This window comes from Leguminivora glycinivorella, chromosome 22 (assembly GCF_023078275.1).
Source record: "Leguminivora glycinivorella isolate SPB_JAAS2020 chromosome 22, LegGlyc_1.1, whole genome shotgun sequence".
NCBI classification, from domain to species: domain Eukaryota; kingdom Metazoa; phylum Arthropoda; class Insecta; order Lepidoptera; family Tortricidae; genus Leguminivora; species Leguminivora glycinivorella.
Genome location: NC_062992.1, coordinates 14,296,274 through 14,311,476, shown reverse-complemented (window position 1 = coordinate 14,311,476; position 15,203 = coordinate 14,296,274). Strand labels below are relative to the sequence as shown.

General features: G+C 38.8%; 1 protein-coding gene across 2 annotated transcripts in view; it reads left to right on the top strand.

Moving 5' to 3' along the window:
- LOC125237727 (KH domain-containing, RNA-binding, signal transduction-associated protein 3-like) overlaps positions 1-2,003 on the top strand; it is a 275,954-nt gene extending 273,951 nt beyond the window's left edge. For both annotated transcript variants that reach the window (XM_048144893.1, XM_048144892.1), the window contains one exon: positions 1,643-2,003. In XM_048144893.1, the coding sequence (XP_048000850.1) occupies positions 1,643-1,718 (76 nt within the window). In that variant the 3' untranslated portion in view covers positions 1,719-2,003. The remainder of the gene's footprint in view (positions 1-1,642) is intronic.
- Positions 2,004-15,203: the final 13,200 nt, after the last annotated feature.

Sequence of the window (15,203 nt, the reverse complement as noted above, 5' to 3'; positions counted from 1 at the left end):
TTTTTTTGTGGTGTGTGTCCTTCACCTGTGCGATAAAGCCAGGTGAACGACTCAGTGACAGGAAACCGACACGTCGATTACTTGTCATAAGCCAGATGAACCATTACGAGGGGCGATCAATCGGATCAATAAGTAATGATAATGAGTATTAAAACATAAGCTAGAATATGAGTATTATGATAATAATAATAATGAGTATCCTTATATTTTTATAATTAAAAGTAACTCTTCTGTGATTTATTTACATATTTTAATTTTTTCATTTGTTTTTTGCCCCCTTTAAAAAATATAAAAAATGAAATATTAATTATAGTCTAAATACCGTGTAAGTACCTAAGCAAGTGATTGCTTGAAGTGAAGTCACTTCATTATACTTCAGAGTAGCTATTTTAATATAATTTTATTTAAAGGTCGGGTATAAAATATTAATGACCCCCTTCCTTGAGGTTTGGGCGGCGGTTAAAAACTATTATAATGCTGATGGGCAGGTGAATGACGTCCATATCAGGTGAATGACCACCAAACTACAGGTGATCGACTACGGACGCAGGTTAGCGACGCTTGTCGTTAACTTGTCAAATGTGTCATACAAATTTGTACTAATTTGTCGTTAACCTGCTGCTGTTGTCGATAACCTGTGTATATTTATCCTTCACCTGATCATGATGTCGTTCACCTGAATTTTAATCGATTATAACTTCTAAAATAATTAATTGATATCGGTGCCTTTGACATTTTTGAAATGTTTGAGACGCATTCAATCGATCCCTAAAATATTTTTTTTAAAAATGCGACATTTAAAAAAAAGCAAATCTTTCACCTGTCGGTGCCAAAATTTTGAGAAATGGCCATGACTTCTTGCTGTTCATTCTTATTTTCCTTGTGGTGACGGGATAAAAATTTCACCACCCCGTTTTCTTCCGTGATTGTCGTAGTCGACTATGGGATACGGATTCAATTGTGGGTGTAGGCAATGGGCTAGCAACCTGTCACTGCATCACAATTTCATTTTCGTTCAACCTCTTAATTGAGCGAGCGATTAAGGAGCGGCGAAAACTTGAACAGTTTCATATGCATTTCCTACCTCGTTTTAACTTTTACGACACCCACGGTAGAAAAGGGGGGTGGTGAAATTACACACAGAATATGATGATGAGCAAGGCCCGTAACTTTCATGCCGATGACATAAATTTGACGTCGCGCTGCGTATAGGATGATTGAAGAGTTTTATTTTATAATTAATCATTATTCATCAATCATTTTAATCATGACTTAAAAACTAATCTATTCATACGTGAAATAATTAATTCCTACTTGATACGTGAAAAGCGAATTAAATGATTTGTTTCTTTTTATACAATTTCGTTAAATAGTTTTGTTATCATATTTCAATAAATTATTAAAACAAAACATTTTTTTTCGTTTTACGTATCAAGTAGGTATTAATTATTCCACGTATGAATAGCTTACTTTTGAAGTCGGTACATGATTAAATTGATTAATGAATAATGATTAATTATTACAATAAAACAATATGATTCATCCTATATGCAGCGTGATGTCAAATTGATGACATTGGCATGAAAGTTACGGGCCCTGTGATGAGTTTAATTGTTACTGTATAAATTCTCCTTGTTTTCAGACACGGCGCGTTACTGCCTCTGCTGCGCGAAGAATTCGCAGCGGCGGCCGGCGCGCCGCGCGTCAACCTCGCGTAGTTGACGCGGCACAACCGCAACATTGACGCTGAAACCATATAAAATGTACCGGCTATTTCCATACGAAGTATGGAACGGTTAAATCCACGTAAACGTAACGCGAGTCACGACTTCATTGGGTGTTTATTTGAACTACGGCTGTAGGCCTAGCACATGATGGCCGTGAGATAGACGACACGTCTTCTTCTAACTTTATTAATGACATAAGGATGGGTAGTATCATAAGATAAGTTCACCTTTGTACTGAAACTTTTTATTTTAAATATTATGTGCTGTATTCTTTTCCTGTACAATAAAGTGTTTACTTACTTACTTACTTAGTATCTCGCGGCCATCATGTGCTAACCTTGCAGCAAATGAAAGGATTTATATGTATGTATAGGGAACGTAACACTTATTCAGAGGTAGATTATCACGACCTTGCGTCGTGAATAAATAAATGAAAAAGGTCATCAAATCGTCACTCATGTTAGGAAGAGTCTGACCAGCGAGTCGCTGCACAAGTATTTTTTCAGAATTCTATATAATTATGGCAATAAGATCGCCTGTTGTCTGCCTCTATTTATAACCATTTATTTTGTCTCCACTGTATATTTTTTGTGTATCTTTTGCGTGTGCCATTATAAAGAGTATTCTATCTATCTATCTATGGCAACAATTTTACATGTAAAATTGACTGTCAATCTCTGTTCGTACATAACCTGCAACCTTTGTCTCAGTGCATTTATTACGGATGTTATAATGGCTAAATCGATCAGGAGCAGTGTGAGAAACATGCTATTTTCGATAATCTGTAACTGGAATCTGGAGGACGGTTTTTGAATCTCGCATACGGGATTTTGTCACTAAAATGCCGGTTGAAAACGGTGACTTGCTTATTATTTTCAGTGACAATTTTCTGAATTCGAACGCGTGAGGCTCAAAAATCGGCCCGCTATTCTTCAAAATGATGAAAATGAACGAATAATGAAAAAAAAAACGAATATTATGCTTCGGGTTGCCAGCTAAATATTGTTTTGAATTTGCCGGTTTTTTTTGTGCAACGATTCGATGGTTAGTTAGACTCTATTCTTGCTGCGGATTGACCCGAACCGGTTGCTATATGACGGCACTTACCCTAGGAAACCACTGCGTAATTGTAGCGCGAGTTTCGTGTTGACGCGTTTTCCAAAATAAATCTCGAAAATCGAATTTTACCAGATCTGGACGTGTTTGGTTTCATTTTTCTTAGAATCACGAGCTGATTCGATCCCGACGATAAAAAAAAATTAAATTATTTTGGAAAACACCCGTCAATATCTCGTTGACGTTAGGGTTTCACCAAAACTTTCGACGCGGAATTGGCTCTAGGCGACCAATAACCGCTTTTTAATATGAAAATGCTTAAGTGTCTTCATTTCTGAACGCATCCATACGCATTTACATACTAATAAGAGATTTTTGGTTGACGAAAGACGATTTATCTCTCTTGAGTACTACTTCACTCATGGTAGACTCTTCTAAGTGCGTTTTCAGATTATCCGACCCGATATCGGATCGGATGTAAGAAGGATTTCAAAGGAAAAAATCAAAGATGGCGGCTGCTTAAAAATATGGGATATCGGTCCTACATCCAATCTCGGATAGGATAATGTGAAAACGAACTGATTAGTCTAGTTGGGTAAGTAGCCAAATGGCACTAACGCTCACGAAACAAAACGCTTGTAGATATCTCTATCGCTCTTACAGAGCCAGACTACCTTTCGCGGCGTTTCGTTTTCGTTTCGCGTCGTCGAAATGCCATTCGGCTACGGCACCTGATCACTAAACTCAATCAAAACTTTGAAAAGCACATTACGACAGCCAACATATTTGTACTATATTGTTTAAATTTTATATTTATACGTCAATATGTGCTTCTCGAAGCCTTTACGGCTGCAACAGACAGCGCTCACTGATTTCTGTCTGTTTCATCCTTTATTTTCAAATTAATAGTGCAATTTTGTTATAGTAATGTATTATGTCGTTCAGTGGCGGCACGTAAATATTCGAGCCAAAATTATTCAAAAAAATCTAAGTTTTATAGGAAATATTAGGCAAAAATGCGCAGAGGGCGCCACTGGTATATTGAGGACGGCTTACAGTCAGCAGCAGAAGTTCCGTAACGGGCAAGGTGTTCACAATGATCCTAACACGCACTTATTGCCTTAAAAATAAGATCGTGTCAAGTTCATTTTGAACACCTTGCCCGCTACGGAACTTCTGCTGCTGACTGTACCAAGAACCATGCTCGGAAATTTTCCCTCTTTGTCGCACTTGTAAACAACAACGTCGAATGCGGTTCTACCAAGAGCAAATGTTTGAGCTACACGCTGAAATACCTCAAAAGTCACTATGCAAAGTTAGAACGGCCCTTTTCATTTCACCCATATAATCCAAACCATGGGCAGGCAAGTATGGTCGCGCGATAAATGATAAAATCATAAAACATCTGGCATAGGGACGGCCTGATGTTTTATCATTTATCGCACGACCATACTTACCAGTCAGATCAATACTCTACGCTAATCTTAAAGCCTCCGCCACACATAAAGCGTTTTGATAGCGTAGCGGAATGCGCGCTGAATGCTCCGCCTACGCTCTCAAATCGCGCATGTGTGGCCGAGCTTTGAAAACTTCCACATGTTATGCGCCGCCACTGTTAGTTAGAAAAAAACCCCAAAGCTTATATTTAGGCGTAATTATGGACCATGTGTATTTCGGGATATCCTCTGCCTTGTAGGAATGTAAATAAGACGTGTATAAACGTCGCTATTGGTGGGGAAAAGGGTAGTGTAAACATTTTAACTTACTAAATACCTAAGTACATATTTTTAAATTAAAGGAAAAATTAAATTATTCATACCTCCGGCAGTACTCGAACCTGCGACCCATGGCTTTGCCGGAGCCATCTCTCTCACCACCTAAGCTACACTACTGAGGCACAGTATAATAAAGAGTACTATCGTACAGTATGGCCACTCCCGTTCCCCGCTGAAAGTGCCGCCCACCCCCTCTCGGTTACCTCACAGTTACCGCCTGTCAAAAACACGAACAATCGACCTGTCATATTTCACTCATACAAGCATAGAACGCGTTCACCTACACGAGCTAAGACTGTGTGCTAGGAATGCGCCTCTTTCAATATATTTGATCGCCAGTGTCCGAGGTCTGACAGAGGCCTGATATGCAAATTTATCCATGCCTGTGCATACACCACCCTAAGTGCGCGTTCGTAGGAAGGATTTCAAAGGCAAAAATCAAAGATGGCGGCTTAAATATATGGGATATCGGGTCTAAACCCGATATCGGATCGGATAATGTGAACACGCACTATTCTTAAATCTCTTTCTTGCTCGCGCTCTGTCTGTATAATTATAAAAGACTAGCTTTTGCCCGCGGCTTCGCCTGCGTTAGAAAGAGACAAAAAGTAACCTATTTCACTCTCCATCCCTTTAACTATCTCCACCTAAAAAATCACGTCAGTTCGTCGCTCCGTTTTGCCGTGAAAGACGGACAAACAGACAGACACACACACTTTCCCATTTATAATATTAGTATGGATAAAAGTGACGAAACAAACCCTCAATACAAGTCATTCTAGATGTTATGTTAGAGGCCATTGATGATGATGATGATGTTGATGATGGTGATGGTGATGATGATGATGATGACGATGATGGTGATGAGTAAAATGTACGCGTTTAATGTAGGTATTATTTTGTTTTTATCCAACCAATAGCGACGTTCGATGAATGTATCACTATTTTAAGTAAGCGACGGACGAATGTCCCGATATTAATCAGAAAAAGCTATATTTATTATAAATATTAGTATCCCGGTGATGGAGACGCGACTGTAAATGACGCTAAATATTATAATGGCAATAATAAACGAAACTAAAATTAATTGAAGCTATATTAAGTGTGTGTCTTTCACAAATCGAAACATACATTATATATAGGTAGATTAGGTAGATTGACTTGAAGATTATAACCCATATAGAGGGGTTGATAAAGGCACTGGTCCCACCTAAAGCGAGTAGATATATAAGCGATAGAAAAGAGAAAAAGATATTCGCTCCTATGTAAATAAAAGAGACAGAGCTATTTATAGTTTATGGCTCGGTGACGAAATGACCTATTATAAGTCCTATAAACTCGCTCGCGGTATCATCGCATATCTTTTATTTACCGTGTGAGTTATCTTTTGTTCATTTCTATCGCTATAGATTAAATATAAAAAGATCATACCATCCCATACATTAAAATGCGACCGCCTAAGAACGCGCATACACTACACCACACATAGATGGCGCCACAAAAAACGCCTTGTTGCCATCGATTATTTGTAGATTGGCGTTAAGTGTCACTTTCGAGCCATAAATCAATGTCAAAAGTGACAGTTAACGCCATCTACATCTACAATTATAATCGAATGCTACAAGACATTTTTTGTGGCGCCAATTATGTGTGGTGTAGTGTATGCGCGTTAAGCGGTCGCATTTTAATATATGGGATGGTATGATCTTATATTTAATCTATGCTATCGCCGATAGCCAGATGAGCCATAGACCACGCCATTTAAATAATATTTATCTTTAAAGTATTTATTTAATAACAGTCGGTCTCCATTGCCGGGCTTAAACACCGCAACCATACATTCTTAATAAATCACTTTATTATAAACTTCATAATAATTATCAAATAATACTCACGGCACCTTCAACCAACGATCGATTAAGATAATAAATGAATATATTTAATAATAATGTTTTAACTATTAACTTAATCTAGGTAAGATAATAATAGGTATAACAATAAGATAAAATAGAGAAAAAAGCGTTAAAAGCTTTCTATAAATTATAATAATTGTAAGATAATAAATGAATGACTCTTTAAATTAAACACAAAATTGAGGTTACATTAACATCCATAATTGCTATTAATTAACCATGTCTTAAGTTTTATTATAAATTCTATAATTACCACCTAATGTAAATTGTAATTATATGTTGGACCTCTATACAAGGTGCTCGCGAGGAACCCGCATAACTTGAACCACGCGTTTCTGAGGCCAAAAGAAAGAAAAAAATTTATATGAATTTTAAAAAATTTCGCAAAAAAAATTTTTTTTTGTTTTTTTTTTACCTTTTTGGACGTATTTTCACATATAAAGTAATTTTTATCCATGAAGTTGGCAATTAAAATGAGTTCCTTAATTTATTTTTCTAAAAACCAAATTTTTTGAAGTTTTTCTTGTCACATTTTGACATCTATCAATGACTACTGTGAGACTATGCTCCACAACTGCGCATCAGCGCCGTTAAGAAGACCTTTTCTGAGTAACAATACGGAAATGTTTTTTTTTTAATTGGCAACAACTCTGAAACTAGACGAAATCTAGAAAAGTTTATATGCCATTTTAGTCTTTAAATGTGACCAAGAATATGCCGTTAAAGTTATATGGGTTCCTCGCGAGCACCTTGTATAATATTGATTATAAGATTTTGTATCGTTACTTCAGAAGGGTCCTCCCACATCTAGCGTCTCGCGAGCGTCGCGTCGGGCCAACTGTATGGGCAAAGCCTGACGCCGCGTCGACGTCGCGTCGCGTCGACGCGGCGTCTTTTTCCATACAGTTGGCCCGACGCGACGCTCGCGAGACGCTAGATGTGGGGGGACCCTAAATTTCAAATAAACAGTTACCTTTATAACACCAATTTTTAACATTTTACAAATTATAACGCGATCACAAAGAATGAATAATATTATATAATTATGTATAATAGGCATCTCTTTATTTATACAAATATATCGAATATTTATATTATACATTATGTACTTATATACTATGATGTTGAGTTTTTGAGAATATAACATTGTTTTGGAAGCAGGACCTCTCTTAGTACTAAGACTAACTTGCAAAATAAAACAAGGCATTGTCGCGAAAATTGAAATTTTTTTTACCTAAGTGTCATGCATCACGTCACCTAGAAGGAAAGGGGGTTTTTCTTTCCCGCTAAGGGCATCCAATGACAATTCTATTTCCTTCTAGAGGAATAAGTAAGGGAAAGGGTAAGAATAAGCTTCCTCTTCGGGTTATTTGTAGTGACATCTAGCGACAATCACGCGCCAAATAGCGTAAATTATCAGTATTGGTACTTGTCAATAGATGTCGCGACGAACGAAGAGTCTAATGCTCACCATTTTTTAGCTAATATTACTATAGTATTAATCAGTATTTTGTTTTCAATTCCTTCTGCTTGTAATATAAGTCGTAAACTGTTCTAATATTAAATTTTTGGCAGACGAGACACTGTTGACACCTAGTATCAAGTAGTGGTACTGATAATTTACGATATTTGACTCGTGATTGACGCTTGATTGTCGCTAGATGTCACTACAAATAACCCGCATTTACTGATGTATACAGTTACAGCTCTTCCCTTACTTTTATTCCTCTGTGCTACTAGGAGGGAAGAACAATGCATTTTTCTATTCTAGTAGAACTCAATTTTGGAACATAATAAAGTACCTATTCCTCGTAGGTGGTAAGTTGAATTTGTTCAGTTCCTCTGGCCCCAGTATATGCGATATCATAGATTAAAATATAAGAAGATACCATCCCATACATTAAAATGCAACCGCCTAAGAACGCGCATACACTACACCACACACATATAGCGCAACAAAAACTTCCTTGTTGCCATCGATTATTTGTAGCTTGGCGTTAAGTGTCACTTTCGAGCCATAAATCTATGTTAAAAGTGACACTTAACGCCATCTACAAGTATAATCGAAAACTACAAGACATCTTTTTTGTGGCGCCATCTCTGTGTGGTGTGGTGTATGCCCGTTCTTAGGCAGTCGCATTTTAATGTATGGGATGGTATGATCTGTTTATATTTAATCTATGGCGATATGGAAAGGTATTCTATAATAATTTCACTGGTGAAGAGAGATTCTGCTTCCACAACACCAGATGTATGGCAGCGTGCACTGATCTGTAGAATAAATATAATGAAATAGAACAAGAGGTTTTATTTTACCCATACCACAGTATAATAAAGAGTAGATAGTACAGTATGGCCACTCCCGCTCCACGCTGAAAGTGCCGCCCACCCCCTCTCGGTTACCTCACAGTTACCGCCTGTCAAAAAACGCGAACAGTCGACCTGTCATATTTCACTCATACAAGCATAGTACGCGTTCACCTACACGAGCTTAGACTGTGTGTAATAGGTTTAAACTTTACGTTCTGAATAAACGTTTTATTTATTTATTTTTTTATTCATATATTTGATCGCCAGTGTCCGAGGTGTGCCCATACGGTAGTAGTAATAGTTATTTGTTATACAAGGGGGCAAAGTTGTTGTTTAACCGCGCGTGCCAATATTGATACCCGAGCAAGCGAAAGACTCCAACATTGACCGCGAGCGTAGCGAGTAGTTCAAAAAGTGGAATCTTGAGCCTTGCGAGGGTTTCAAGACACGAAGGTTAAATAAACTTTGCCACCGAGTGAAACACAACATTTTTCACCACACCAACTCAAACAAAATAATGACATAAACAAAACATGAAACTTAATAAAATCCATCAATTTATTCAATATTCATGATTCAAAATTATCAATATATAAAAGGAAAAATCTACTAGCCAGCTTAAGACAAGTTAAAATTTGTATGAAATGAATTTGCACTCTTGTGGATAAAATGGAATTTTGCTATTTGTTTTCGAATAGCAAAGAAAGCCTTTACCAGTTGGTGTAGTCACAGATTATTAATAAGTTACTAACGTACAAATCCTTCACTTGCCCTCAAAAAGAGAAATACCTATGCTTTATTTAACTAATATAAGTTACTACGTAGAACTCAGAAGAATATGGGTACACAAACACATGCCACGCGACTACAGAGGCGGGCGCGTGGCGCCCCTTGGCCACTTGTTGATCCGAATGAACGGTTAGCGTGTAGGTACTTAACGCGCGACCGCGAGCGAGTGACGTAGGCCTGCGTGCGTAGCCAAATGGCACGAACGCTCACGAAACAAAAGCTACGAAAAAGATATTATCGTGAGCGTTTGTGCATTGGCGACCGGTCTGGCGTAGTCGGTAGTGACCGTGCCTGCTAAGCCGCGGTCCCGCGTTCGAATCCCGGTAAGGGCATTTATTTGCGTGAGGAGCACAGATTTGTTCCTGTCATGGATGTTTTCTATTTATATAAGTATGTATATGTCATATACATAATATATATTATATACGATATATATACGACATATAGGTATATCGTTGTCTTAGTACCCAGCTACCCACAACACAGGCCTTCTTGAGCTTAACGTGGGACTCAGTCAATCTATGTAAGAATGTCCTATAATATTTATTTATTTAGATTTATTTGGCACACTGATATACTAGTACCTATTCTACCTAGAGTACCTACCTAAAATAGGTAAAACCAAAGAGGATCGAGTAATGTGTAATCACAGTGCATAGATAGCCATCTCTCGACACAGGCTTAAAACTTTTGAACCTGTTTTGACAATTTGGCCCATATTCTTAGCTTGACAAATGTCTTGTGTTAAAATGTCAAATATTAATTTTAGCGCCATCTAGCCGAGCGTCCCCCAAAGGTGTAACACCATCTAGGCCTCCGTACCTTTTCCTATATGGTCCTGAGGTACGTTTTTTTCTTAGACTGTAGCTGTCTATACGGAGTTACATATGTCTTTGCTAGTACCTATCTACCTACACAGCTGACACCGTTAGCAACGTTGGTAAATACATAGGTACCTTATTCCACTAGCGCCCCGCGTCGGTTCGGAAGCGTCGGCTATCGCATCCGGCGCTCGCGCTCGTTCACGCGAGGGGGGGAGGCTGTAACACAGGTTCAGGAGGGGGGGCAGTAACACAGGTGGCTGGAGAGGGGGGGGGGGGCTTATCGGTAATGCCTGTGCTCGCCCTTAATACGACTGGGTTAGTGGCACTTGTTTCCGTGTGTAGGATAAAGTACCTGTTACTTTGACCTATTTGCACACTTCAGCCGATGCTTATTTAGACGAATGGCATAGTGCGTGCAGACCAGTAGCGGCTGGTCCATAAAAGCAAATTTCCACCGGCTTGCCTAACATTTATTACTAGTAAAATACCTAATGTTAAGGTAGGTTTCTTTTTGCTTTGGTGTTGCCTAGCAGAAATTTTCACCAGCCGCCACTGGTACAGACACAGTCTAATAGAGAGTAACTATCGTACAGTATGAAATTTCCTATGGCAGTATGTATTTCCATGAAATGTAATATTTAGCGCGATAATGTATTTAAATTATATAGAACACATTTATAAATTTTATAATTTAATTCTTAGAGTAATAAGAATTACTTAGTTATAATGAATGTTTATGTTTCTGACGTGTAATGTATATGTGCAATATGAATAAATATGAATATGAATATGAATATGGCCACTCCCGCGCGAAAGCGCCGCCCACCCCCGCTCGAATACCTCACAGTTACCGCCTGTCAAAAACGCGAACAGTCGACCTATCATGTCTCACTCATACAAGCATGGTACGCGTTCACCTACACGAGCTTAGAATGTGTGCTAGGAACGCGCCTCTTTCATATATTTGATCGCCAGTGTCCGAGATGTGGTACAGATGTAGTGCGAAATGAATTTCCTTCGTATATTGACGGAAACGCACGAACATGTCATGCCATTAAGAGTTTTGAATGATTCACGGTTATTTTCATTAGACTTAATATCTGGGCGACCGAGCTTCGCTCGGTTCTGTTAATTTCGTATCCTTGACATGTGTCGCCATCTAGTTCAAAAATCAATAATACCTACATCGAGCGAAAAAATTCTCAGCCTTAACAACACAACGACTCCACACGAGATGGCACGCATTTCGCCACAAAAACTCAAATAGTGTATTTTTCTATTCGTTTTAGCCTTGACCTGTGTCGCCATCTAGTGTTTGCAATAAATAGTACTTACATCGACCGAAAGAATTCTGTCTTAACAGTACAACTACTGCACACGAGATGGCGCGCGAAGAAAAACGCATGAAAACTCGAAAATTCGCGTTTTCCGGGACCTAAGGATAAGTTAGACCGATTTTTCACCCCCAAAAACCCCCACATAACAAATTTCAGCGAAATCGTTAGAGCGGTTTCCGAGATCGTCAGTGTAAATAAATATATAAATAAATAAATAAATAAATATACAAGAATTGCTCGTTTAAAAGTATAAGATATTGACCGGGATATACACTATGTAACATAATTGCCGAAGATAAATCCTACGGCTTATACATTACCTTCTATAGTACCTTTAATTTTCATGGTGTTTATTTTAAAAAAAGGAAGCGGTTACGACGCTATTCGATACCGGTTATGCTCTTAAATGAATCACCGGCATTAATGTTACATCCTGTAGACCGTGATTGCCTTTTTGGCGCGCTGTCTATGCAACTTTAACATCCACCCGCCTACGTCAGTTTTCCGTGATCATGATGCATGCAACTGCGTCGAAATATCGGGAGCTCGACAAAAATCAAAAAGGTAATCACGGTCTATATCCCGGTCAATATAAGTCTAATGTCATGCCATTTTCATCATTCTCAGTAAGTACGAGACGTACTGACAGTGTCTGGACAAAACATAACAAATCGTTTCCGGAAAAATAACGAAGGAAATTTTTTTCAAACTATATCAGGCCCCGTAGCCGAATGGCATTTCTCCGACGCCAAACGAAAGCGATACGCCGCTGGCTCTGTCGCGCCAATACGCAAGCGCGATAGAGATAGATATCTACTAGCGCTTCGTTTCGTGAGCGTTTCGTGAGCGATTGTGCCATTCGGCTAGCCACCCTGTACTGACCTTCCATTATCCCCGGTCCGGATCGAATCCCAGTAAGGGCATTTTTTGTGTAGAGAGTTATTCCTGAGTACTCACAACACAAGCCTTCTTGTGCTTAGCGTTGGACTCAGTCAATCTCCATCCAGTCTAAAACCCGGACTGTAATAAATGGATGATTGACGGGTTAAATTGTGGTGTAGGCGAGAGGCTGGCAACCTGTCACTGCAATGCCACAATTTCGTTTTCTTTTAACCCCTTATTTGCCAAGAGTGGCCCTGAAGCTTTAGTAGTTTCATGTGATCTGCCTACCCCTTTACACTTTATACAGGCGTGATTGTATGTATGTATGATAATTATTATTACTTACTAAAAGTTGTCCTTGTCGCTCGATGCAAAACTAACCTAAACAACACTGTTGAAATGAAAACGAATAGGGGACTGGGATATGCAGGGGGAAGTAAAATGTGTTATTTATTGGTTCTATCCCCTTTTTTGCTCGTTGTCGCACTCGAAACATTGGACTAAAAAACCGACCAAGAGCGTGTCGGGCCACGCTCAGTGTAGGGTTCCGTAGTTTTCCGTATTTTTCGCAAAAACTACTGAACCTATCAAGTTCAAAACTCTACTTTTTACAAGTTCTACTTTTGTGATTTTTTCATATTTTTTAAACATATGGTTCAAAAGTTAGAGGGGGGGGGACGCACTTTTTTTTCCTTTAGGAGCGATTATTTCCGGAAATATTAATATTATCAAAAAACGATCTCAGTAAACCCTTATTCATTTTTAAATACCTATCCAACAATATATCACACGTTGGGGTTGGAATGAAACAAAATATCAGCCCCCACTTTACATGTAGGGGGGGGGTACCCTAATAAAACATTTTGTTCCATTTTTTTTTATTTTTGCACTTTGTTGGTGTGATTGATATACATATTGGTACCAAATTTCAGCTTTCTAGTGCTAACGGTTACTGAGATTATCCACGGACGGACGGACGGACGGACAGACATGGCGAAACTATAAGGGTTCCTAGTTGACTACGGAACCTTAAACAAACGACCATTTCATATTAAAACGTGCCAAAGGTTTTTATTTAACCAACTTCTGGGGATTCATTTGGGTCGTACCCGCAAAAACGCAATTGGTAACCTAACTACAAAATTTAAATTTTGAATTAACCCCCGACCGCAACTTATTAGACCGATTTTCATGAAACATGGCTAAGAACACTCCCGACTAACTCAGCTTTCAGACAAGAAAAACTAAATCTAAATCGGTTCGTTCGTTCGGGAGCTACGATGCCACAGACAGACACACAGACAGACAGACAAACAGACAGACAGACAGACAGACACGTCAAACTTATAACACCCCGTCGTTTTGCGTCGGGGGTTAGTGCGTTTTCACATTATTCGATCCGATATCGGATGTCGGACCGATATCTCATACATTACAGGCGCCATCTTGGATTTTTTCTATTGAAATCCTTCCGACATCCGATATCGGATCGGATAATGTGAAAACGGTCTAAGCTTGACGTGTCTGTGTGTGTGTGTGTGTGTGTGTGTGTACGATGCCACAGACAGACACACACAGACAGAGAGACAGACAGACAAACCGACAGACTGACAAACCGACAGACAGACAGACATACACATCAAACTTATAACATCCCGTCGTTTTTGCGTCGGGGATTAAAAAGGTCGAAATGGATTTATCTAAAGTTAAGTACACACTTCAGATAATAAAATGAATGACGACCTAGCGAGATAAACATTAAACAAAAATACTCGTTACGCAACTCACACACATGGTGCAAAATATAGGCACGAGAGATAAACAATCAGTTCTTGTAACCTTTCGAGATAAATAATCATAACATAATACTATACGAGTAACTACATCCAAATATGGTGGAAACTAGCTGTTGCCCACGGCTTTGTTTGCTTCAATTTGTTTCGCAGAATGAATTGCTTTTCAGGCCCTGTAGCCGAGAAGCACTTACTACGACGTGAAACGAAAACGAAACGCCGCGAAAGGTAATAGTCTGGCTCTGTCGCGCCAATACGCAAGAGCGATAGATTTACGACCGGGATAGGGGTTTGACAACCGGTCTGGCGCAGTCGGTAGTGACCCTGCCTGCACGCCGCGGTCCCGGGTTCGAATCCCGGTAAGGGCATTTATTTGTGTAATGAGCACAGATATTTGTTCCTGAGTCATGGATGTTTTCTATGTATATAAGTATTTATATATTATATATGTCGTTGTCTGAGTGTGAACACAAGCCTTCTTGATACCGTGGGCCTCAGTCAATCTGTGTAAGAATGTCCTATAATATTTATATTTATGGATAGCTACGAAAGAGATATTATCGTGACCGTTTGTGCAATCGGCTACGCACACAGGAACTCACGGTAACCACGTTGGCAATACGTACTTTATATACCCATTGTTTATTTATAACCAATTAATGATTTATTTAAATGCTTGTGAAAGATCGTTGAGTATGCGAGCTATTTATCAGATATATAATTATATTTTCATCACATTTGCTGTTTAAAGGTATCATTGCGTCTACGTGTACTGAAGCATAATGTACTATTTTATT